A 25,871-nucleotide genomic window follows, 5' to 3' on the forward strand; every position below is an offset into this window, starting at 1 on the left:
TGGTGTCATTAACTGCAATATCTTCTATTTCCTGAAGTACTACTTTATCAAAACTATCATCATCAAAACTAGTACATATTGACTCTGCATCATCTTGAAAAGAACTATTTTGCGTATGGATGAGCTCACAACGAGATGGAGATTCAGAAAGAGACTCAGATGTGTCACTGACTGCAACATCTTCAATTTCTTCAACTACTAACTGATCAAATGTATCGTCATCAAAACTATCATCATTTCCACTGATTAACTCTACATCATTTTGGCAAGAAGCAGTTTTACTTTGGATAGGTTTACTCATAGATTGAGCTGTCACCTTAACACCGGTCATTTCAAAAGCTGTGTCCTCTTCATTTGCATTGTCAGCACACAAAGAGTGAGAGAGATTGATTAAATGTGTATAAACTTGGTCTAAAGTATCAAAGTGTGCTACTATGCTTGTGCCATTCAACTGCCAGAGACCATCATGACCACGTGAATGTGGATCAAAAACAGAAAACTGAGATTGTTCTTTCAAAACTGCACATGTGTTTCTACTAATTGTAAACAGACAGCCGTCATTGTCAAATATAGCTCTCTGTAATGCAACGTCCAAAGGCATGGCAAAATCTGAAACATCTTCATGGTAAATCTGCTGATGAAGATGTCCTGTGAAGGTCTGCATGTATTCCAAAGAGAACTTGTGATGATGGAATGTGTGCTCTGTGGGTAACTCTTGAACAAAAACATAACCACTGCCTTCTGCATCACTGATCATGTTTTGCTCTTTCATGTAAGTGTATAAACTATCACCACTTATCAAGATATTGTTAATGTCTTTTCTTGACCATGTGGAAGCCATTTTGACAGTGTTTGTCATGATGGCTGTAATGCTGTTTGGTGCACACTGTTTAAATCGGTTGCACCCAAAACGCTTATGACCTTGATGAAATGAACCTTTGACAATAGAATGAAAAGTGTTCAAACTTTCCTGATTTGATGAGGAAGATGCAATGGTAACACTTGAAGCTGCAACACCAGGAGCATCATGGACCTTCTCAGGTTGAACACTCGTCTCCTTCTCTTTACATTCCTGTGAAAACAAACATAAAAATTCAAACATTAGAAGAAAATCTATGAATAAAATGGGCATGTTTTCACTTGGGGAATATGTCAAACCTGTTGCTTTGTAGCATCTCCTAGGTCAACAGGTCCTTGGTCTTGGAGAGCAACTGCGTTCTGTTAAAATAAAAAAAGTTTTATAATATTTAGGAAATATAAGTATTGGAAAGAATATGTGTAGGATTAAGTACGCTATTTAACATCAATAATCAGACTATGTCATATAGGTCCTACCATTTTGCCTTTTGGTACAGGCGATGTAACACTGTATTTGTCTTCGTTCATCTGGAGATGTAGAACCTCAGCGCAGTCTTTCAAATGCTCCTGGGAGTGACAGCAAACCTGTTGGAAATCAAATCAGGATATTTACAATATATTCTAGTATTATGAAATTTACAATTATTTGTCAAGCACATGATGTGATGTCAAAAACAACAATCATATTAAAATCCAATGTCAGACCTGGTCCTTGGTGACATCTGTGCGTGAAACAGATTTTTGTTCTTGGACAGCAGCTGCATACTGTTAAAATGAAAAGGTTTATTTAAATAAGCAAAGAATATAATTATTTGAGTAAAAACTTTAGAATGAGCATCATTCAATGAAAAAAGCTGATAGGTCTCACCGTTTTGTCATTGGGGGCTGGTGATGGCACACTGGCGTCATCAGTTTTCTCTTTCAGTTTTTGAAGGACCACACTGCAGTCCTTCAGGTACTTCTGTAAGTAAATGAAGGGAATCATTGTAATCCAAAGGTTTCAAGTAAAGGCAACAAAACTGATTTGGTTTCTTTGAATGAGAGTTTATTCACCTGATGACGAGACATCAGTGTGCCACGTGAGCCTTTTGGATGAATGTGAGATGTCTGAAAGAAAATGTCATTCAAGGTTTTATGTTAATTTTTCCATTATTGTAGAAATGTGTACCTCTTAAGCAATATTACAACTTTATATTTTAAAAGTATTGTGTGTGTAAATCGTAATTACCTTTAAACTCTCTGCAAGTGTTGGCCATTCATGATCATCAGAGGGCATGATCACTTGCTCCTTTATTGGTGCTGTTGCACTGGCAGGGGGCTTCTGGATCGTTGTTGCCTGTCCCTGAAATAAAAACAGTATACAATGCATGTAATTACTTTGTGCATGTTTTACAGGAGGACTTGACCAACAAATAGGAAAACAATGATAAAAAAATAACAAACCTGCGTGTTGACAACACTTTTCTCTTTTCCAAAGGACACTGGCTTTCCTTCAGGTTGTACCACCTGTCATCAAAATATGAACAGATTGTAAATTCTTAGGTGACAAATATCTAAAATTAATAATGAATTAAAGATTAATATCAAAACATTATAATGAAAAAACATATTTCTTCATATTTACCTTTTTTTGTTGGACATCTGGTGAAAGCACATCTGGACATCCAGTACTGTCATTTTCCAAGACATGCAGCAGATCTTCGTGGAAGTATTTGGGATTAACTTCAAAACAGACTTCGGCCTGAACATTTTGATGTAGACAATATTAGAAAAACTCATATCAATCAACATGACGAACATCAAATAAAATCTCATTTATCAAAAACAATAGGGTTCTCTGCCCTTTGGGCTTGGAACCCTAATTAATTAAAATTAATCATTCACCTCATGAAGAAGAATTCTCTTTGAAGATGATCTCTGCTCCTTTGGACCAGCTGGAGTAGACCTCTGAAAAAATTAATGAAATTTTTACATTACATGATTGTTGAAAATCTAAACAGCCAATTAATGTCTGCAGTTGAAATAAAAACATAGAAAAACAATTTACCTTCTTGCCAGGCAAAACAACTTTCCACTTAGATTGGTCTGCTTGGGGTTGAATGGGCTTTGCGTGTTGAACGACCACTCTAGCAGCAGACTTCTTGGGGGTAACCTGGGCCTTCTGACTTTGGAGGTGCAGGTATGTTTTTTGCCAGAGCAATTGTGCAAAAATGTCCATACCATCACTGTCACTGAGATGAACCTATAGAAAATAACACATTTTTAGCTAAAGCTAATACCTCTTAATCATTAAAAGTCAGTAAGCTTCTCACTTACCCCATCTCTGCCCCACAAATCCAGGCGATGAAAGGGGAAGTTCTCAGCAATTGATGAGTATGGGACATCTGAAAGAAATATATTTTGTTAACAATTAGTTTTTCCAGTTAGAAGCATTTTGTATAGTGCACACTAAAGTTCAACATACCCATTTGTACTGAGACCCTGTGAAACATCATCCTCAGATGGTCCTGCACAACCGTGTCATGGCTCAGTCTTGGAGGGAAATCCAAAACAAAAACCTGTTTTCCAGAAATTTTACATGACATTAAAAATCATTGTAGAAAAAAGCACCAGAATATAAATTTGATTCAGTAATTGCCTTTTAATGGCACATTATTTGTAATTGCATCTATCCTTACATTTGGACAAAGAGTGGAAATGGTGTTCAAAAGACACTTGAAGTCTTTTTCTGCTTCAGAAATAGGACTGTCCAGATTGTTGCTTGGAGCGAGCAGACACACTGCATCTGGATCACGTGGGAGAACTAAATGCCGGACCTCAGTGGTAAGGTGGGCTGCTGTACCACCAGGAACCGACAGGTAGCCAAAGGACAGCTTCCCCTCAGGCACCTTCACATAGCCATCCACAATGGCTCGGAGATGTGAATCTCCAATGACGAAGACAAACTAGAAGAAGAAACAATTGTTTAATGAAGGACCTATGAAGATAAAAATCACAAAGCACTTTAGAAACTAAAGAACACACAGCAATCTGTGTGTCAACCTATAAGCACATAATATAGTTTAATATTAATATAAATTATTAGCTAAATGTACCTTCTTTTCTGAAGACTCTGGTGGGATGATGACTTTCAGACTTTTTCCTGTGTTAGGCGACAAGGGCCAACGACAAACCCTGTGCCTGAAGCCTGTTCCGTGACCTAATGGTAAGATGAAGGAAAAAAAATAACACAATATCAATGTAATGTAAATATGTAATTGTAAAGTGTGTCACATTAATTTATCTGAAATTTCTCAGTGTGCATACACCATGTCAATTTCAAAATATGCAACAAAGGTTTTCAAAAAAAGCATTTGATGTTTTGGAAAATAACTAAATATGTAACTTACGTGGAGTAAAAGTCGTACAGCTTGGCAGAATCTCGAATAGCTCTTCCATAGGCTTCGGCATAAACTGTCTGTTCTTCAAGGCCTGAGCTCTACGGTACCCTTTGCCACGAGGCATCTACAACAAGGAAAAAAAATACCATAAATTTAGTACTATGCATGATCACTAAACAAATACATTACACACTAATGTAATATCATGTATTTATTCTATTAAATAGGTTATATAGAAACCTGAGGGAATGTATATCTTCTATTTAATAGACAGATTACCTATTAAGCAACAAAGACCTGTCTTGTTATTGGTCATTAGTATTTCTTTTTGTCTATTTATATTTGAAGTTGTTTAAATGAAGACAACTGAACTTCTTTGGTTTTCTGAAGAAGTTTGCTTCTCATCTGAGGAGCTTTGTCAATTCTAACTGTAAAAAGGGCGAGTGAAAGTTCTCAGTCATCCAGGTCATGATACTCCAAAGGGTTCAAATGAAGGCAACTGGACTTCTTTGGTTTCTTGAAGATGTTTCTCTTCTCATCCAAGGAGTTTTGTCACTTCAAACTGGAATATGGGAGAGTCAAGCCTATAAGCTGTAGCTATCTATTGTTAGTCAATGAGCCAAAACTACTGTGGGTACCTCGGCTCTCCATCACCTGATGAGTCGCTAGCCTCTATTGTGAGGGATTCAAGATGGCACCACAGACGGCTGCCGTGGTACTTTGGTGCGCTGTTTTTGTTCTGTTTTTGTGTGTAAATTGCGTATCTGGGTACTCCTATTCAAGAGAAGAACTCATAAGTTACAACACTATGATTCCGGTGGACTTAACCTCATTTTTTGTTGCATCTGTGGCCGATTCAATATCAACTTTGATCAGGAAAGTAAGACACAGGAGGAGAGATAAATGAGCGGGCGCTCTCGTGCGTCTGAGGAGACGGGGACTGTGCACGGCTCTGCCTGGCATCTTCCTCTCTAATGTACGCTCACACCGCAACAAAATGGACGAGCTGACCCTGATGAGGAACATAAACAGAGACTTCTCGTCATCTGGGGTTCTATGCTTCATTGAAACATGGCTCAGTGAGGACACCCAGGACTGCGCGTTCCAGCTGGAGGGGTCTCACCTCATCCGCGCAGATCGGAAAGTGACTGTCTCCGGCAAGACCACAGGTGGAGGTGTGTGTTTTTAAATCAATAATGGTTGGTGCACAGATGTCACAGTGATCGTGCAGGATTGTTCTCCATCTCTGGAGTATCTTTTCACAAACTGTAAACCATTTTACTCTCCGCGGGAGTTCGCCTCATTCATTCTAGGCGCTGTTTACATCCTACCTGACGCGGACGTGCACGAGGCTCAGCGTGTGCTCGCGGAAGAGATACTGTGCATGGAGCAGACGTAGCCGGACTCTCTCATCGTTGTACTTGGAGACTTTAACAATGCAAATCTGAGCCAGGAGCTTCCCAAATATAAACAGTATATCAAGTGTCCAACCAGAGAGGGGAAAACCCTGGACCACTGTTACAGCACAGCAATGGGAGCCTATCATGCAGTGGCGCGCGCTGCGCTTGGACTCTCTGACCACGTGACCATCCATCTGATCCCAGCTTACAAACAAAGGCTAAAACTCTCCAAGCCTGTTGTGAAGTCAACAAGACAGTGGAACACAGATGCCGCAGATGAGCTTCGCGCATGCTTTGAGACCACAGACTGGGAGGTAATAAAAGCCACCTCAGACAGTTTAGATGAGTTCACAGATACCGTCACCTCCTACATCCACTTCTGTCAGGACAGCATCATACCATCATACACCAGGGTGAGTTATAACAATGACAAAGCCTGGTTTACCCCTAAACTCAAACAGCTGTGGTTTGAAAAGAGAGATGCATTTAAAAGGGGGGACAAGGACTCCTACAGAGACACTAAATACAGGTTCAGCAAAGAATTGGTCAAAGCAAAACACCAGCATCATGACAAAATGCAGCAGCAAATCACTGAAAACGACCCAACCTCTGTGTGGAAAAGTTTCAGGAACATCACCAACTACAAACCCAGAACCCCCGCCTCCACCGATAACACACACATTCATGAAGCAGATGTAAAGAAGCAGTTCAGGTCTCTTAACACACACATTCATGAAGCAGATGTAAAGAAGCAGTTCAGGTCTCTTAACACACACATTCATGAAGCAGATGTAAAGAAGCAGTTCAGGTCTCTTAACACATGAAAAGCCCCGGGCCATGATGGCGTGGCTCCTGCCACTCTAAAGCACTGTGTTTACGAGCATCTTCAACTCCTCACTGGAAGAATCTCATGTGCCTGTCTGCTTCAAGATCTCCACCATAGTCCCTGTCCCCAAGAAACCAAGAATCACTGGACTAAATGACTACAGACTTGTGGCTCTAACATCTGTGGTCATGAAGTCATTTGAGCACCCAGTTCTCCCCCACCTCAAGACCCTCACAGCCCCCCTCCTGAACCCCCTGCAATTTGCCTACAGAGCAAACAGGTCTGTAGATGATGCAATCAATATGGCTCTACAATTCATCCTGCAGCATCTGGACTCCCCAGGTACCTACGCCAGGATATTGTTCGTGGACTTCAGCTCTGCATTCAACACAATCCTGCCAGACCTCCTCCAAGACAAAATGTCCCAGATGAACGTGCCTAACCCCATCTGCAGGTAGATCACTGACTTCCTGACAGACAGGAAACAACAAGTCAGGCTGGGGAAGAATGTCTCGGACCTACGAACCATCAGCACTGGCTCACCACAGGGCTGTTCTTTCCCCTCTGCTCTTCTCCCTGTACACCAACAGCTGCACCTCCAAACATGAGTCTGTCAAACTAATTAAGTTTGCTGACGACACCACCATCATCAGACTCATCTCTAATGGGGATGAATCAGCTTACAGAATGGAGGCTGAACGGCTGGTGTCCTGGTGCAGCCACAACAACCTGGTGCTAAACACCCAGAAGACAGCGGAGGTTGTTGTGGACTTTAGGAAACACACACATCCCATCACCCCCTTAAACCTGTCTGACACTCCCATCATGATGGTGGACTCATGTCGCTTCCTGGCCACCACCATCACCCAGGACCTCAAATGGGAGCCCACCATCACCACCATCAGAGAAAAGGCCCAGCAGAGGATGTACTTCCTGAGGCAGCTGAAGAAATTCAACCTATCACCACAGACAATGAGGCAATTCTACACCACTATCGAGTCCATCCTCACCATCATTTAGAACAGAGGAAAGAGTCGCAGCGAACTTCACTTCAGTCGCCATATTTATGACAAACTCAGTGTTGTTGTGTGTGACGTACACTACCCAGGGCTGATTATCAGCTCAGCTACATTATACTGGATACATTGTACTGGAAAGGTGAAATCGAAGCCCCCCCATCTCTAGTTAAAGTTTTTTTTTCCACATTTGACATAGATAGCTTATTTTACTCCTGTCAAACCATATATCTTCTCTGTCCAGAATACATGCTTTGTCAGGAGTGTCCCTTGTCCTTCAGGTGTAGGTGGACTGCAGAGTAAACTGTAAACCATTTTACTCTCTGCGGGAGTTCGCCTCATTCATTCTAGGCGCTGTTTACATCCCACCTGATGCGGATGTGCACGAGGCTCAGCGTGCGATCGCGGAAGAGATACTGTGCATGGAGCGGACATACCCGGACTCCCTCATCATTGTACTTGGAGACTTTAACAAAGCAAATCTGAGCCAGGAGCTTCCCAAACATAAACAGTATATCAAATGTCCAACGAGAGAGGACAAAAACCTGGACCACTGTTACAGCACAGTAACGGGAGCCTATCATGCAGAAGCGCGTGCTGCGCTTGGACTGTCTGACCACGTGACCATCCATCTGATCCCAGCTTACAGGCACAGGCTAAAACTCTCCAAGCCTGTTGTGAAGTCAACAAGAAAGTGGAACACTGATGCTGCAGATGAGCTTCGCTTATGCTTTGAGACCACAGACTGGGAGGTAATGAAGGCCACCTCAGACAGTTTAGATGAGTTCACAGATACTGTCACCTCCTACATCCACTTCTGTCAGGACAGCATCATACCATCACACACCAGGGTGAGTTATGACAATGACAAAGCCTGGTTTACCCCTAAACTCAAACAGCTGTGGTTTGAAAAGAGAGATGCATTTAAAAGGGGGGACAAGGACTCCTACAGAGACACTAAATACAGGTTCAGCAAAGAATTGGTCAAAGCAAAACAACAGCATCATGACAAAATGCAGCAGCAAATCTCTGAAAACGACCCAACCTCTGTGTGGAAAAGTTTCAGGAACATCACCAACTACAAACCCAGAACCCCCGCCTCCACCGATAACACACACATTCATGAAGCAGATGTAAAGAAGCAGTTCAGGTCTCTTAACACACACATTCATGAAGCAGATGTAAAGAAGCAGTTCAGGTCTCTTAACACACACATTCATGAAGCAGATGTACAGAAGCAGTTCAGGTTTCTTAACACATGAAAAGCCCCGAGCCCTGATGGCGTGACTCCTGCCACTCTAAAGCATAGTGTTTACAAGCATCTTCAACTCCTCACTGGAAGAATCTCATGTGCCTGTCTGTTTCAAGATTTCCACCATAGTCCCTGTCCCCAAGAAACCAAGAATCACTGGACTAAATGACTACAGACCTGTGGCTCTAACATCTGTGGTCATGAAGTCATTTGAGCACCCAGTTCTCCCCCACCTCAAGACCCTCACAGCCCCCCCTCCTGGACCCCCTGCAGTTTGCCTACAGAGCAAACAGGTCTGTAGATGATGCAATCAATATGGCTCTACAATTCATCCTGCAGCATCTGGACTCCCCAGGTACCTACGCCAAGGTATTGTTCGTGGACTTCAGCTCTGCATTCAACACAATCCTGCCAGACCTCCTCCAAGACAAAATGTCCCAGATGAACGTGCCTAACCCCATCTGCAGGTAGATCACTGACTTCTTGACAGACAGGAAACAACAAGTCAGGCTGGGGAAGAATGTCTCGGACCTACGAACCATCAGCACTGGCTCACCACAGGGCTGTTCTTTCCCCTCTGCTCTTCTCCCTGTACACCAACAGCTGCACCTCCAAGCATGAGTCTGTCAAACTAATTATGTTTGCTGACGACACCACCATCATCAGACTCATCTCTAATGGGGATGCGTCCGCTTACAGAATGGAGGCTGAACGGCTGGTGTCCTGGTGCAGCCACAACAACCTGGTGCTAAACACCCAGAAGACAGCGGAGGTTGTTGTGGACTTTAGGAAACACACACATCCCATCGCCCCCTTAAACCTGTCTGACACTCCCATCATGATGGTGGACTCATGTCGCTTCCTGGGCACCACCATCACCCAGGACCTCAAATGGGAGCCCACCATCACCACCATCAGAGAAAAGGCCCAGCAGAGGATGTACTTCCTGAGGCAGCTGAAGAAATTCAACCTATCACCACAGTCAATGAGGCAGTTCTACACCACTATCGAGTCCATCCTCACCATCATTTAGAACAGAGGAAAGAGTCGCAGCGAACTTCACTTCAGTCGCCATATTTATGACAAACTCAGTGTTGTTGTGTGTGACGTACACTACCCAGGGCTGATTATCAGCTCAGCTACATTATACTGGATACATTGTACTGGAAAGGTGAAATCGAAGCCCCCCCATCTCTAGTTAAAGTTTTTTTTCCACATTTGACATAGATAGCTTATTTTACTCCTGTCAAACCATATATCTTCTCTGTCCAGAATACATGCTTTGTCAGGAGTGTCCCTTGTCCTTCAGGTGTAGGTGGACTGCAGAGTCTTCACCTTGTTGAAGACTAAGACATGTACAGCGTATAAGATTGACTCTCCCATATTCCACTTAGACACGACAAAGCTCCTCAGATGAGAAGCAAAATGTCTTCACGAAACCAAAAAACCCCATGACTGAGACCCTTCACTAGTGTACACCAAAATGCTGTTGAGGGTTCTCAGTCATCCAGGTCATGGTAATCCAATAGGATTCAAATGAACACAACTGGACTTATTTGCTTTCTTGAAAACGTTTTGTTTCTCACCGAGAAGTTTTATTACATTGTTGTTGAAGCTTTGATGAGAAGCGAATCATCTTAACTCTAACCCCTTTGAATGAATTTGCACTAAAACTAGTTAAGTCTTTGGAGCTGTTCCAGTGAAAACCTGCCATATATGGGTTCACTTTTTATTAAAAAAAACACTCATAGATGCTGTCTTTATAAACAGTTATACCCATAAACATTTTGAGTTTAATATGTATTTCTGAAACCTTACCTTGGCAGGTTGTAGCTGGCAAATCAGGAAACAAAATCTTCAAAGAAGATGGAGAAATGCACAAACAAAGCTACTAAAAGTAAAAGATGGCTTCCACTTCACAGCAAAAACTGAGAAAGCTTTGACCCAGAGGTTTTACCAAGTAAATGGCACAGTGGCTGAACAGCATGACCTTTTTATCACCAAAGAGGTGGGCCAGGTTACCGCCCACCTATTGATACACTAAATGCAAGGGTGTGGCTTTCCTGTAAGTCAGAGAAAACAACATTTAAGAAATAAACTTATATAACTTCTCTTATATTTGTAAAAGTTTAAAAGTTGGTTTAACATCATCACAATTTACAAGAACACCAAACCTGTATTGAGTAAATATATCTTTTTTTTTTAAATAAAACAACATTTTAATTAAATCTTTTAAGAGCAGAATCACTTTTGGCACATTTTTATCTGTCTATACAGTTTTGCTCTGGTAGGGTTTAGAAATAGGTTATTTCACCAAATGATGTTGAATATGAACGTTTAGTAACACATGTGAACATTGTGACATTAAAGTAGCTCTCAAGCTGAAATTAGGACTGGACAGTTGTAATGTTTTTATGCTCTGATCATGTCAAAACTGCAATTTATTCAGAACACTGCAGCCATAGTTTTAAAAAGAACCTAAATAACTGAGCAAAACACTCCTATTCTTAAATTTTTAGATGAGCTAGCTGTAAATGCATAGTTCAATCAAATGTATAACTGCTGTTTTATAAATCACTTCATGACAAAATATAGTTAGGCTTCCCTTGCAATATCTACATCCAGTAAAAATCCAAGATCCTTAGGAAGGTGGTAGACCCCTAGGTCAGACAGAGTAAAGCTACCTACTAACATATTGAATTTGTTTCCTTAAGACTTAAAGTTTGCTCCAAGTCTAGTAACTTTTAAATCAACATTTAAAACGTTTTCTCTTTTTGCTGCTCCTTCTGAACTGAAACAGCTCAGGCTTTAACTTTTGTGTAATTCTAATTTATTAGGATGTAAATGTGATATTTAAATCTACTAATTTGTGTTATGGTGACTTTAAACTTGTCTGTTTTGTGCTGTCCTTTTGATTTAAAATCAAATGTGTTATGATGTAACAAATTGACCCTTTTGAAGTCAGTGGTATTTCTTACATCTGGAAAGCAAATAGCATTTGTGTAGGAAGTTTATCTTGCATTGCCTGAATCTAAAAACAAGTCAACATTTAACACAAAGCTTATCTTGCAAGAATTACACCCACATTCTGACAATGACATTTAAAATGGAAATGACAGTAAACAAGAACTGAAAAGACAAGACATGCATCAGAGAAACACACAATGAAAAGACCTAATCAAAGACTATTGACTTTTAGAGCCTGTATTTGCAGTACTCACCTTCCCCTCATTATGATGCAAGACTTTTAGTGTAAACCTACGTTAACATCTGACCATATTTAAGGAATTAAATCACAATTTAAGACAGTAAGAAGGTTTAAATGGTGTAGTCAAAACTTTGAACATATAATCACAGTATTGGGAGATTAGCTTACATTTTTAAATGCAATTAATCACACTTTTTTCTAAAAAATCTTGAATTAGTAGACAGACCCCTAGGTCAGATAGGGTAAAGCTACCAACTAACATATTGAATTAGTTTCCTTATCACTAGAACTCCCAGAGAGCTGCCATTTGGCACCGTTGTTTTCGCCTAGCATTCCTAATCACTTGTGGTTGTTTGTCTATGTTCTGTAAATCACTTCAGGAGATGCTGGTGCTCCCCTCACCTTCCCCTCATGCCTGTTTTTTTCTAGCAGTCAGGTAAAGAGGCAGCTAGAGAAAAACCAGAGACACAAGAATACTCAACAAGAGTGTCTTCTGTCAGAGGCTACATGCAGGATATAATGACAGAGCATACAGGTGAAACCAGATTTTTTATAATTACTATGTTTGTAGCCTATATAGCTTATGTTGCATTCACAACTTGTGTGCTTATCTGAAGTCTTCACAAAGTCAGTCATAAATTATTTTGGGCGGGCAAGTTCAGTTTACCAGATTCGACCAAAGCCCTTTTTACAAAAGAGCCACAAAATGCTCAGGCAATCCAAGAAAGCATTATGGTTTTATTAGAACAATAAACCTTCAAATGCACAAGACTTTTGTGGATGTTTTCTATTGCAACTCAAACAGTTTTGGGGGAATAAAGGAGGTTAACTGCAATGCAGGCTTTGATTGACTCGGAGTGGTTGCGCCGTAGGATGGCAGCACCGACGAGAGCTCCCAGTCATCTCAGCAAAAATCTTATTATTTATTTTGTTCTGCTCTCTATTACTGTGCGCACAGCGCGATCATACACGCGGTATGACAGACAAGCGCTTGGTTTTGACTCCGTGGACGCTGTGCTGCCTGGGATCCTTTGTTTACTCGCACGACGTCGAGGGAAAACAAAGAGGGGAAAACGTGCTGGAGTTTTGTGCCGAACGCGACAGAGAAACAGCAAGCCACCTCTCCTCAGCATCCTGCTCGCGAATCTCCAGTCTCTGGACAACAAACTTGACGAGCTGCGTGCACAGATTAAACACCAGCAAGACATCAGGAACTGCTGCGTTCTGGCCTTCACGGAGACATGGCTGGAGCCCAGCGCCCCCGACTGCGCCATCACGCCGGATGGATTCACTGTTTACCGGGGAGACCGAACGAAGGACTCAGGCAAGAAGAGGGGAGGAGGGGTGTGCTTTATGGTTAACTCCTTGTGGGCCAGAGATGTGTGTATCTTAAAAACTTACTGCTCTCATAGCCTCGAGCTCCTGACCGTTAAAGTCAGGCCTTTTTACCTCCCGAGGGAGTTCAGCTCAGTTCTCCTCTCAGCTGTTTACATTCCACCACACGCTGATAAAGCCACGGCTATGGACGAACTGTATGACATCATCACTGGACTTGAGAACAAAAATCCAGAAGCTGCCTTTATTGTGCTGGGAGACTTCAACAGAGCCAACATGAAGAAGGTTCTCCCCAAATACTATCAGCACATCTCCTTCCCCACAAGAGGTGATCAAACATTGGACCATTGTTACACTCCATTCAAAGAGTGTTACAAACCCCTCCCCCGCCCAGCTTTTGGTAAGGCAGACCATTGTTCCATTCTGCTGCTGCCTGCATACAGACAAAGACTAAAACAGGAAAAACCAGCTTCCAGAGTTATTTACAAATGGGACAGTGAGGCTGAGGAGGTCCTGCAGGACTGCTTTGAGACAACTGACTGGCAGATATTTGTGGATGCAGCTGATGGCAACATCAATGAACTCACAGACTCTGTCATTGGATATATTGGGAAGTGCATGGATGATATCATCACAAAAACCACTGTCCGCATATACCCAAATCAGAAACCCTGGGTAAATAAAGATGTTCGCGCCAAGCTAAAAGCGCGAACCTCTGCCTTTAACTCTGGAGATGCTGACGCATATAAAGCAGCCAGGTATGACCTCCGAAAGTCCATAAAAAAGGCCAGAAAGGACTACAGGGACAAAATGGAGTCCGGCTACCACAGCTTTGACACCAGGCGACTGTGGAATGGACTGCGCTGCATCACTGACTACAAGAAGGTCAGCACAGTCAGTGTTCAGCCCACTGCATCTCTCGCAGACGAGCTGAACAACTTCTATGCTCGTTTTGATGCAGACAACAGAGAGGAGATCCTCTACCCTCAAGAGGACAGTGAGGCTGCAACTCTAACTCTGGAAACAGAAGCTGTGAGATGGGCCTTTAAAAAGGTCAATCCTCACAAAGCTCCAGGACCAGACGGCATCCCAGGCCGGCTACTCAGAGTGTGTGCAGACGAGCTGGCAGAGGTGTTTACCAACATCTTCAACCTCTCCCTGAGGCAGTCAGTGGTCCCGACGTCCCTCAAAGCATCCACCATCATTCCCGTTCCCAAAAAATCAGTGGTCTCCTGTCTGAATGACTACCGTCCTGTTGCACTGACATCCGTCATCATGAAGTGCCTGGAGCGGCTGGTCAAATGTCACATCTGCTCCTCCCTCCCTGACACACTGGATCCTCTTCAGTTTGCCTATCGGACAAACAGAGCCACAGAGGATGCCATCGCCCTGGCAACACACACCGCCCTCACTCACCTGGAGTAAGGGAATACATATGCAAGAATGCTCTTCATCGACTACAGCTCGGCATTTAACACCATCATCCCCTCAAGACTTGCCACGAAGCTCGTCGACCTTGGGCTGGGAACACCGATCTGCAGTTGGATTCTAAACTTCCTCAAAGACAGGCCCCAGGTGGTGAGAGTTGGTAAGCACACTTCCTCATCACTCATCCTAAACACAGGTACGCCCCAGGGTTGTGTGCTTAGCCCCCTCCTATATTCCCTGTTCACACACGACTGTGTTGCTAAACATGAGACCAGCATCACCATCAAGTTTGCGGATGACACAACCATCATAGGCCTCATCACAGGGGATGATGAGACGGCCTATAGAGAGGAGGTGATGGCACTGTACGAGTGGTGCCTGGAAAATAACCTGACTCTCAACATCAGCAAAACCAGAGAAATGATAGTGGACTACCGGAAACGACCAGTCAGGGAACACCAACCCATCCGCATCAACGGGGTCGAGGTCGAAAGGGTCAGCAGCTTCAAGTTCCTTGGAGTCAACATCACTGAGGACTTCTCCTGGACCCTTCACACAGACACTACTATCAGGAAAGCTCGCCAGCGGCTTTACTTCCTGAGGAGGCTGAGGAAGTTTGGCGTGAGCGCCTGTTTCATCTCAAATTTCTACAGGTGTGCAATTGAGAGCTTGCTGACGAGCTGCATCACAGTGTGGTACGGAAGCTGCTCTGCCAGCAGCCGTAAATCACTACAGAGGGTGGTGAAAGCAGCAGAGCACATCACTGGCATGAGGCTTCCTGCCATTCAGGACATTTATCTCCAACGATGCCTCCGGAAAGCACACAGCATCATCAAGGACCACAGCCACCCGGCACATCAGCTGTTCTCCTTGTTACCATCTGGCAGACGTTACAGGAGTCTGTCTGCTCGGACTACAAGACTTAAAAACAGTTTCTATCATCAAGCCATACGACACCTCAACCACAACACCTAAACACACACAACACAGGACTCAGAAGCTACCCTGCAGCTTCACAAGTACTATATTTAATCCGTACTGGTCACTTCACTTTATTGTTATTGTAATTTATATCCAAAGTGCAACACTGTAATCTATATCCTGCATAATTTATATCCTGCAATACTGTAATTTATATCTAAAGTGCAATACTGTAATTTTCTGCAGCTCATTCCTGTGCAATATCCCATCTGCCCTCCCGTCATATTTCTTTTCAGGATTTTCTTTATTGACACATATATATTTAGTCATCTTTTCCCTTTTACCATGTCTCTCTAATATTTTGCTCCTTACTATATTTTTTTGCTTTATTTTATTATATTTTATTATATTTTATTATATTTTCTCCTGTATCATGTTGCTGAGAGACCGCTGCTCGTCATACACGTTTCATTGCAATGTTGACCCTGTGCTAACTTGCATATGACAAATAAATAAACTAAAAAAAAAAACTAAAAACTGATTTTCCAGGTTCCATAAGAAGGTTCATAACAGCTGTGATGAAGCTGCTTCTCAGGTGTTGAAAACAAGCCAGACTCTTGAAAAGGCTTCAGGTGATCAGCTACATCTGAACAGGATTTATTTTTCAGGTTACCTGGCTGCAATTGCATGTAAAAAGAAACAGTGAAAAGCGAAACTTCTCCAATCGTTTGAGCTTTGACGTGATCTGTTCTCTGTCTCTGCTGAAGTCATGCTCCTTGAGTTTTTTAGACAAACCCTCAAAGAGGTGGCTGTCCGTCACAGTTCCTGAGAATTGTCTGGCTACTTCTGCCTCTGAATGTAAAGACAGAAGTTCACAGATCTTATGTCACTCCAATTCGCCGCACATTTGCTATGTCATTTGACATCTTCCTCTGTTGTGGCAATGCGCAATCCCTGTTTATAGCACAGACGATTACCGCAATATTACTACCAAGCAAGGCACAACAAATGCAGCAAAAATCGCACAACATCGTTTATAAAACACATGGTAATGTTACGCAGATTTGCCAGCACAGTGTGTCTTATAAAAAGAGCTTGTGAATCATTTTCTACCAGGGCTAATGGGCTAAAGAGGCTAACAAAATGAGGCCAACCTAAATGACTGAAAATTTTCTGCTCCCCAGCATTCCTCCACATTCCAATGGGCTGTTGTCTGTGCTCTGCACAGAGAATGGCTACATTTACAAATGAAAGGCAGCTAATTGTCAGTGGCTGAGTTGTGATTTTCAAACCAAGGAGCCATTTGGCTACCTCTGGTAGAGCTGAGGGGGTCAGAAAATCCTGGTAGTTCTAATATTAAGACTCAAAATTTGCTCCAACTCCAGCAACTTTTACATTAACATTGAAAACTTTTTCTCTTTTCGCTGCTCCTTTTGAACTGTAACTGCTCAAGTTTTAACTTTTGTCTAGTTCTAATTTTATTAGGATGTAAATGTGATATACTGATATTTAAATCTACTAATCTGTGTTATAGTGACTTTAAATACTTTAAACAGTTTTGGGAATTCAGCTTACATTTTTTAATGTAATTAATTACACTTTTTTCGCAAAATAAACAAAAATGCTGAGGATTATTTAAAAATTGTATAGATAAAGTTATATAATATAATCCACCTTGCTGCAGTTAAGAAAGATCAACACAAATCAAGCACTTAAATTAACCTCATAAATATTAACATGTCATACAATTAACAACACATACACATTTTCCTCAAATAAGGAATCTACAAAAATCTCCAACACATTAATGTCTCCACTGCACAAAATACAGTGGCATGTAACAAATTATCTTTCACTGTGGGAGATTATTGTGAACACAAACTGATGCAACAAGCAAATGTTCACCATGGTACTCTTTAAAAATTAAACACCAAAATGTAATAACGAACTTGTTCACAAAGAGAGCCATTTCTGAACACAAACCAAATATCCAATTAAGCATCAGTTTATCAAGAGGGATTCTAAACCTTGCAAATGCAGCTTCACAAATGTCCAGTAGATGAATAACTGTAACAGAAGTCTACATGTAGAACACAAATATCCACAAGGGGTTTCTGTTTCACATCCTACCATAGAATATTAAATAACTTACATTATCCCATAGCATATTACAGTCAAATCAACAGTAAAATACCTCTAAAACATGCTTGCAGCATAGTACTGTAATTTTCATGTAAGTTTGAGTAAATTTAATGGAATCACATAGTTTTAACAGTATTTCACAGTTTTAATAGAAACAGATGCAAAATACAGCAGACACAACAATTGGGAATTATTCAGACACTTTTCAGTCAGCACCATTTGGATATCATTGCTTTTTTCACTGTAAATCTCAAAGAAATGACTCAAGTCCTTCAGGCTGCTTTATCTTCTTTGTGAGATCAGTAAGATAGATAAACTATTCCATGTATTGGGATGTTTAAAGAGAGTAAGCCACAAAAATGTATATTTTAATTAAGCTATCAGAATAATACATGAAATAAATCTTTAAAACAAATTGGAAATATTTTAATTATAGTCTCAGAAAAAAGAATAAAGAATTTAACTAAGTCTGAAGTGAAACTGACAACAGTAGCTCAGGAGGCAGAGCGGGTTGTCCACTAATAAGAAGTTTGCAGGTTCGATCCAAGCTTTGACCAGAAAATACTGCTGTTGTGTTCTTGGGTGAGACACCTTACCCACCTTACCTGCTGGTGGTGGTCGGAGGGACTGATGGCACCAGTGCTTAGAAAAAGCCTCATCTTTGTCACAGCAATGCAGATGTACCAGTCCAGACTTTGTCTAACCATAAATGATTGATATCTGCCTAGATTTGTTTTGATAAATGTCAGATTCTTGTCAGCAAACTGACATAATGCCAGTGATCCTTTATAAAGTTAAAGTCCCATTAGTCATCATCACACACTGGTGAAGTTACATCTCAACATTTGACCCCTGCCTGTGAGGAGCAGTGAACTGCAGCAGTGGCTGTGCTCAGGAACTATTTAGTGGTTTAGCCCTCCAATCCAAGCCCTTAAAGTGTCAGTCAGGGAGGCATTGGGTTCCATTTATAAACTCTTTAGTATGACCTAAACCGATTTGAACCTTGATCTCCCAGTCCCAGGGTTGACAGTCTACCACTAAGCCACTGAGAAGGTGACCTAGTGGTAGAATGTTCAGTACAATATTTTATAATCTATAAATCATGTCTATGGTTTGTACTTTCCAGTGCTTTCTAAGTTTATTGTAAATCAGACCTTGCACGGTAAGCAATGTGTGAAAATCAGTAGAAATATTAGCTTTAAAGAACCCACACCTTGAACCGTTAACAGTTCTTTAAGGATGTGTCCAAATCCAGGGGCAGGATGCTAGTAAGGACGCATTTTGGTGTCGATGACATCACAGCGCAGCAACTAGTACTGTCCGAATTCCAAGAATACTCAGTTTCACATCCTCAAATGCATCCTTGCTCCACCCACATTTCGAGGATGGGTCTGTTGTATCCTCACAGAGCAAGGCTGTCCCAACATGCTTTGTGCGCCGGCTGTTGGATTTTTCACAAGGAAAATGTGGAAAGCTGCAAAGTTTTAAATGTAAGTTTGTTTAAAAAGTAGTGGTCGAAAACTAAAAAGCTTTAAGTGGTTCAGTTTATAGACAGTTTTCATTTGTATTTTTGTTTTTTGAATTACATTTTAAGTAGAAATCAGCCAGAACGAGCTTGTATAGCGGGTCCCGTAGTTATTCCGGTGTGTGTGTGTGTGTGTGTGTGTGTGTGTGTGTTTGTGTGTGTGTGTGTGTCTGTGTGTGTGTGTGTGTCTGTGTGTGTGTGTGTGTGTCTGTGTGTGAAATTACACTTGTCATTTGTTTTGGGGGACAACAGAGTGTTTTTATTAAGCATAGAGATGAAGAGTGAAGCTGTTTACACATGACCACAGTAGTTTATCGTGTGTTCTGCTGTAAAAAGTAAAGTTTTACATTCAGGGATTTACACAGTTGACACGTTTAAAGAACAAATAAAATAGTTTGTGTGAAGAATATAATTTTTATCTTCTCATGTGGATAAATGTAAAAATGTGTTTATTGCTTTTTCTGTCACCTGTGACCTCTGATTTTCTCTATTTAGGACTGCAGGTGTCCAGGGTGACCAGATGTCCCGCTTTGTATGCGACAGTCCCGCATTTTCATTATATTTTACACGTCTCGCAAATTGGGAAAATGTCCCGTATAACTGACAGACTCTCGGTAAATCTGGCATACGGGTTGTATGCTGCCAGCAGTGGCTGTTAATCAAACAAGGAGGTGGGACATTAACAGGTTCAAAGCGCTCATCCGCACAAACCCCCAAAACAAACCAGAAAAAAAGGAAAGGAGAGGGAGAGGAGGTGAGGAGAAATGAGCACAGAGTAAAAAAGTAATTGCTAATACAACAGTGACTGGGAGAGCATTTATTCCTGGGTAAAACCTTTTCATGGTGACTCAGATAGATTCTTTTGTGATATTTGTCAGAGTAATTTCTCTGTGTCTCACGGCGGGGAGTCCACCCGGCCCCGCCCTCAACTTCCCCACTCCTCACGCGGTCCCGCCCCAAAAACACGTTCTCCCGCCGGCGTCCCGTCAGCTCACTACAACCGGCGAAATGAAAGTAACATTTAGGATACGTCATAAAACTTATTGCTTAGCGTATACACATATCTTTCACAGGCATGGCTGACTTCTCAATCGTGATTACAATCAAATTCCACTGTCTCCTTATCAAAGAACGTGAAGATTTAATGAGCGAAATCATGTTCTGCATGGGACAGAATTAGCTCAGGAAGTGGAGCGGCATGTGCGGTAATCAACAGGTTGAAGGATCAATACCAACTCTGACCAGAAAATGCTGCCTCGTCTCTCAGTGCACCTCAGAGAAGGTGTGGCTACATTGTAGGCCATTCCCACCAGCATGTGGCTGGGTGGTTGAATGGATGAAAGAGTCCAAAACAAAAACTTCATTATAAAATGCATATTTGATCTAAAGATTACCAAACAATAATCTATACATCAACAGAATATTACAAATAACATAAATACTTGATGATAACTTTAGATTTTATAGATTTCCAACAAAAACTATGAGTTTCATTTTGTGACTTACTGACCAAATGTTTTAAAAAATCATGAAAAATACATAAATCATCATAAAATTACCAAAATATTCTCACATGGCAGTGTTAACATGCGGAATGATATGATGTTGTTTTGAAATCAGTAGACTCAAAGCTTTTTTGAAGAAAAATTGGTAAATATAACTCTTAGGGTCACAACAAAAATTAAAATATTCATAAAAAAATAAAGCTACTTTCTAAAATTAACAGAAAAATCTCAGATCACCATAGGTACATGTGGAATGTTGTAAATGGCTTATATTTACTGTATACCTAAAAAACTTTCTAACAAAAATTAATTACGTTGTTGTCCAACTGTACACAAAAACTGGCAAAAAATTAAAAATTCATTAAAAATCTATGCTTTTGGCCAGAAATCTCAAAATATTCCCAGATTACCTCTGTGATATGAATATTCTGCTTATATTTTTTAAGGATCATAACCATTACATTTTTCTTACGATAAAATAATATTTGCATTAGTGGCTATAAACAAAAATATGTCCTATAATTAAACACTAGGGGGAGCTCAAATCAAGACGATATTTTTTTTATTTCATAAACCACCTAAGAGTGAACTTTGTGGCTAATTACAAGAAGATTGTGAGAACAGAATTTGCGCTACAATTGCTAGCCTAAAAATGTATTTTCGTAAATATAAAGCGCAAACCTCTTCGTGGAGATGCGGCTTTCGTGACATAAGCTCTAGCCTATCCAGTTAACACAATCTGGAAATCTTAGCCTCTTACATGCAAATAGTGATTTTTAGAAAATTTTTCAAATTTGAAATTTTAAATGATCATAAACCACGCCCACTTTGATCAATCATTACCATATTGATAATGTAGTCTTAAGACTCTATAGTGATGACAGCCACTAAGTTCCGTGCAGATCCATTTAGCCGGTTCAGCAGTATAATTTCTTCCCAGTTATAGCGCCCCCTATTGTTTAATCAAGTTGAAAACCAGGACATACACTTGAATTGACATTAGGTATGGCTGTTATGAACAGCTTTGAAAAATGTCAAAATCTTTTGAAGTTACGCTAAAAAAACTTTTTCATTCCCAAAAAATTATTTTAAAAAATCATATTAAAAAAAATAAGCAAATTATCGAAAATCCCTTCACATCTTTTGGTCAGCCGCTCCTCCTCTCTTGTCAGGGAAAGTTGTGATGTGATTGAGTTTGACGGCCGAGAGGAGTTAACGAAAGTACGTTGGACTTACTATGCAAATTTCTACTAATTTGCATAAGTTTAAAACATTTTTTAAAATACTCATCTAAATTTGACTGACTCAATGAACACACTGGATGAGATCATTTGTTTTTTTACGAAAGAAATGGGGAGAAACATGCCAAAAATATTTTTGGGGTACCACAGCGCCACCTATTGGACAAAATTCAAAAAAATGTCTGTGGTTGTAGATGTCACTATAACTGATAAGAATTGTAATTTTCTGTATAGAATATGTATTTTTCATGAGTAAAAGGGCGAAAATTTTTAAAGCCTATAAGCCACGCCCACTTTTTAATCATTTTCAAAATATAGCTTAAGGGTCCGATGATTAACATATCTGCCAAGTTCTGTGGAAATCCATCAAGCCGTTTAGCTGAAACAAACTTTTTGACTCTTTAGCGCCCCCTATTGGTGAATCCAAACAAAATGGGGTAGATAGGGCTTACCGCTCATCCTTCATAAGGGTCTAGAGTCTCATCAATTTATCTTGAGAAATGGTGAAGATACCATCAATTACCACATGTGCTAGCTAGCGCACTGATTTTGACATGGTGTCATTAGCCCAATTTTCAATATTTCTGCATTTTTCTTCATCACAACAACTTACCTTAGTCCACAGATCACATGTACGAAGGTTGAAGTTGATTCGACGAAAAATGTCGAATAGGTGATTAAAACTAAGTTTTGCATTTTTTGCGATCTAGCAAAAAATCTAGTTAGGCGGAAATGGGCGTGGCCAATACAAAAAAGATGGAGAATCAATCAAGGATCATGTACATATAAAGTTTTTGACTGTAGGACCTACGGTTTGGGAGCTAGTACCTCAAACGTGTTGACCTCCGCAATAGCGCCACCTAGGTGACGCGGGGTCCAAATTCTCGAATCTGAGTAGCGGGCAGGATTTTCTATCAGACTGCCATGTCAGATTTTCCCTGGCAATTTCAGGCTCTTGCGCCCATACAGACACAGCGGAGAAGAATAATAATAATAAATAATAAATAATAAATAATGAAAAATCCGTAGAAAAACAATAGGGTTCCCTGCCCTTTGGGCTTGGAACCCTAAATAATGAAAAATCCGTAGAAAAACAATAGGGTTCCCTGCCCTTTGGGCTTGGAACCCTAATAATGAAAAATCCGTAGAAAAACAATAGGGTTCCCTGCCCTTTGGGCTTGGAACCCTAACTAGAACTGCAAGCAGTTATCAACGGGTTCCAAGCCCCCAGCGCCAGTCGCCCACCCGCCCCGCCCTCAACTTCGCCAGTCCTCACGCGGTCCCGCCCCAAAAACACGTTCTCCCGCCGGCGTCCCGTCAGCTCACTTCAACCGGCGCAATGAAAGTAACACTCAGGATACGTCATTAAACCTGCAAAGCCTATACACATATCTTTCAGAGGCATGGCTGACTTCTCAATCGTGATTACAATGGAATTCCACTGTTTCCTTATTAAAGAACGTGAAGATTTAATGAGTGAGATTATCAAACAATCATCTATACATCAACAGAATATTACAGATAACATAAAGACTTGATAATGTCTTTAGATTTAATAGATTTTCAACAAAAACAATGAGTTTCATTTTGTGACTTACTGATCAATTGTTTTAAAAAATCATGAAAAATACATAAATCATCATAAAATTACCAAAATATTCTCACATGGCACTGTTAACATGCGGAATAATATGATGTTGTTTTTAAATCAGTTGACTCAAAGCTTTTTTGAAGAAAAATTAGGAAATATAACTATAAAGTTCACAACAAAAATTTAAATATTCATAAAAAAATAGTGCTACTTTCTATAATTAGGAGAAAAATCTCAGATCACCGTAGGTACGTGTGGAATGTTGTTAATGGCTTATATTTACTGTATACCTAAAAAGTTTTCTAACAAAAATTAATTACGTTGTTGTCCAACTATACAGAAAAACTGGTAAAAAGTTAAAAATTAATTAAAAATCTATGCTTTTGTACAGAAATCTCAAAATATTCCCAGGTTGCCTCTGTGACGTGAGAATTCTTTTTATATTTTTGTTGGGGTCATAAATGTAAAACTGTACTTACAATAAAATAATATTTGCATTAGTGTCTGTAGACAAAAATATGTCCTAAAATTAAACACAAGGGGGAGCTCATATCAAGACGACATTTTTTTGTTTCATAAACCACCTAAGAGTGAACTTTGTAGCAAATTACAAGAAGGTTGTGAGAACAGAATTTGCGCTACAATTGCTAGCCTAAAAATGTATTTTCATAAATATAAAGCGTAAACCTCAACATGGAGCTGCGGCTTTCGTGACATAAGCTCTAGCCTATCCAGCTAACACAATCTGGAAATCTTAGCCTCTTACATGCAAATAATGATTTTTAGGAAATTTTTCAAATTTGAAATTTTAAATTATCATAAGCCACGCCCACTTTGATAAATCATTACCATATTGATAATGTAATCTTAAGACTCTATAGTGATGACAACCACTAAGTTTCGTGCAGATCCATTTAGCCAGTTCAGCAGTATAATTTCTTCCCAGTTATAGCGCCCCCTATTGTTTAATCAAGTTGAAAACCAGGACATACACTTGAATTGACCTTAGGTATGACTGTTATGAACAGCTTTGAAAAATGTCAAAATCTTTTGAAGTTACTCTAAAAAAACTTTTTCATTCTCCAAAATTTAAAAAAAAAAATCATATTAAAAAAAATAAGCAAATTATCCAAAATCCCTTCACATCTTTTGGTCAGCCGCTCCTCCTCTCTTGTCAGGGAAAGATGTGATGTGATTGAGTTTGACGGCCGGGAGGAGTTAACGAAAGTACGTTGGACTTACTATGCAAATTTCTACTAATTTGCATAAGTTTAAAACATTTTGTAAAATACTCATCTAAATTTGACTGACTCAATGAACATACTGGATGAGATCATTTGTTTTTTTACGAAAGTAATGGGGAGAAACATGCCAAAAATATTTTTGGGGTACCACAGCGCCACCTATTGGACAAAATTCAAAAAATTTTCTGTGATTGTAGATGTCATTATGACTGATATGAATTGTAATTTTCTGTATAGAATATGTATTTTTCAGGAGTAAATGGGCGAAAACGTTTAAAGCCTATTTATAGCCTATAAGCCACGCCCACTTTTTAATCATTTTCAAAATATAGCTTAAGGGTCCGATGATTAACATATGTGCCAAGTTCTGTGGAAATCCATCAAGCCGTTTAGCTGAAACAAACTTTTTGACTCTTTAGCGCCCCCTATTGGTGAATCCACACAAAATCGGGTAGATAGGGCTTACCGCTCATACTTCATAAGGGTCTGGAGTCTCATAAATTTATCTTGAGAAATGGTGAAGATATCATCAATTACCACATGTGCTAGCTAGCACACTGATTTTGACATGGTGTCATTAGCCCAATTTTCAATATTTCTGCATTTTTCTTTCATCACCACAACTTATCTTAGTCCATAGATCATATGTACGAAGTTTGAAGTTGATTCGACGAAAAATGACGAATAGGTGATTAAAAGTAAGTTTTGCGTTTTTTGCGATCTAGCAAAAAATCTAGTTAGGCGGAAATGGGCGTGGCCAATACAAAAAAGATGGAGAATCACCCAAGGATCATGTACATATAAAGTTTATGACTGTACGACATACGGTTTGGGAGCTAGTAGCTGAAACGTGTTGACCTCCGCAATAGCGCCACCTAGGTGACGCGGGGTCCAAATTTTCGAAACTGAGTAGCGGTCAGGATTTTCTATCAGACTGCCATGTCAGATTTTCCCTGGCAATTTCAGGCTCTTGCCCCCATAAAGATCAAGCGGAGAAGA

The 25,871-nt window shown here is 40.3% G+C and overlaps 1 protein-coding gene across 3 annotated transcripts in view; it reads right to left on the reverse strand.

Moving 5' to 3' along the window:
- The window catches only part of ryr2a (ryanodine receptor 2a (cardiac)), a 710,821-nt gene that overhangs the window by 105,698 nt on the left and 579,252 nt on the right, over positions 1 to 25,871 (reverse strand). Inside the window, exons 109-122 of one of the 3 annotated variants that reach the window (XM_070545355.1) lie at positions 4,248 to 4,362; positions 3,954 to 4,057; positions 3,537 to 3,803; positions 3,323 to 3,416; positions 3,175 to 3,242; positions 2,906 to 3,100; positions 2,743 to 2,805; positions 2,483 to 2,599; positions 2,302 to 2,364; positions 2,087 to 2,200; positions 1,912 to 1,965; positions 1,727 to 1,819; positions 1,564 to 1,623; positions 1,089 to 1,443 (exon numbers count right to left, since the gene is read on the reverse strand). The exons of the other annotated variants lie outside the window; for them this stretch is intronic. Of the exons in view, the coding sequence (XP_070401456.1) occupies positions 1,321 to 1,443; positions 1,564 to 1,623; positions 1,727 to 1,819; positions 1,912 to 1,965; positions 2,087 to 2,200; positions 2,302 to 2,364; positions 2,483 to 2,599; positions 2,743 to 2,805; positions 2,906 to 3,100; positions 3,175 to 3,242; positions 3,323 to 3,416; positions 3,537 to 3,803; positions 3,954 to 4,057; positions 4,248 to 4,362 (1,530 nt within the window). The 3' untranslated portion in view covers positions 1,089 to 1,320. Of the gene's footprint in view, positions 1 to 1,088; positions 1,444 to 1,563; positions 1,624 to 1,726; positions 1,820 to 1,911; positions 1,966 to 2,086; positions 2,201 to 2,301; positions 2,365 to 2,482; positions 2,600 to 2,742; positions 2,806 to 2,905; positions 3,101 to 3,174; positions 3,243 to 3,322; positions 3,417 to 3,536; positions 3,804 to 3,953; positions 4,058 to 4,247; positions 4,363 to 25,871 lie in introns of those variants that run through there. 3 annotated transcript variants of the gene reach the window in all.

Source organism: Nothobranchius furzeri, chromosome 16 (genome assembly GCF_043380555.1).
Source record: "Nothobranchius furzeri strain GRZ-AD chromosome 16, NfurGRZ-RIMD1, whole genome shotgun sequence".
In the NCBI taxonomy this organism is placed as follows: Eukaryota; Metazoa; Chordata; class Actinopteri; order Cyprinodontiformes; family Nothobranchiidae; genus Nothobranchius; species Nothobranchius furzeri.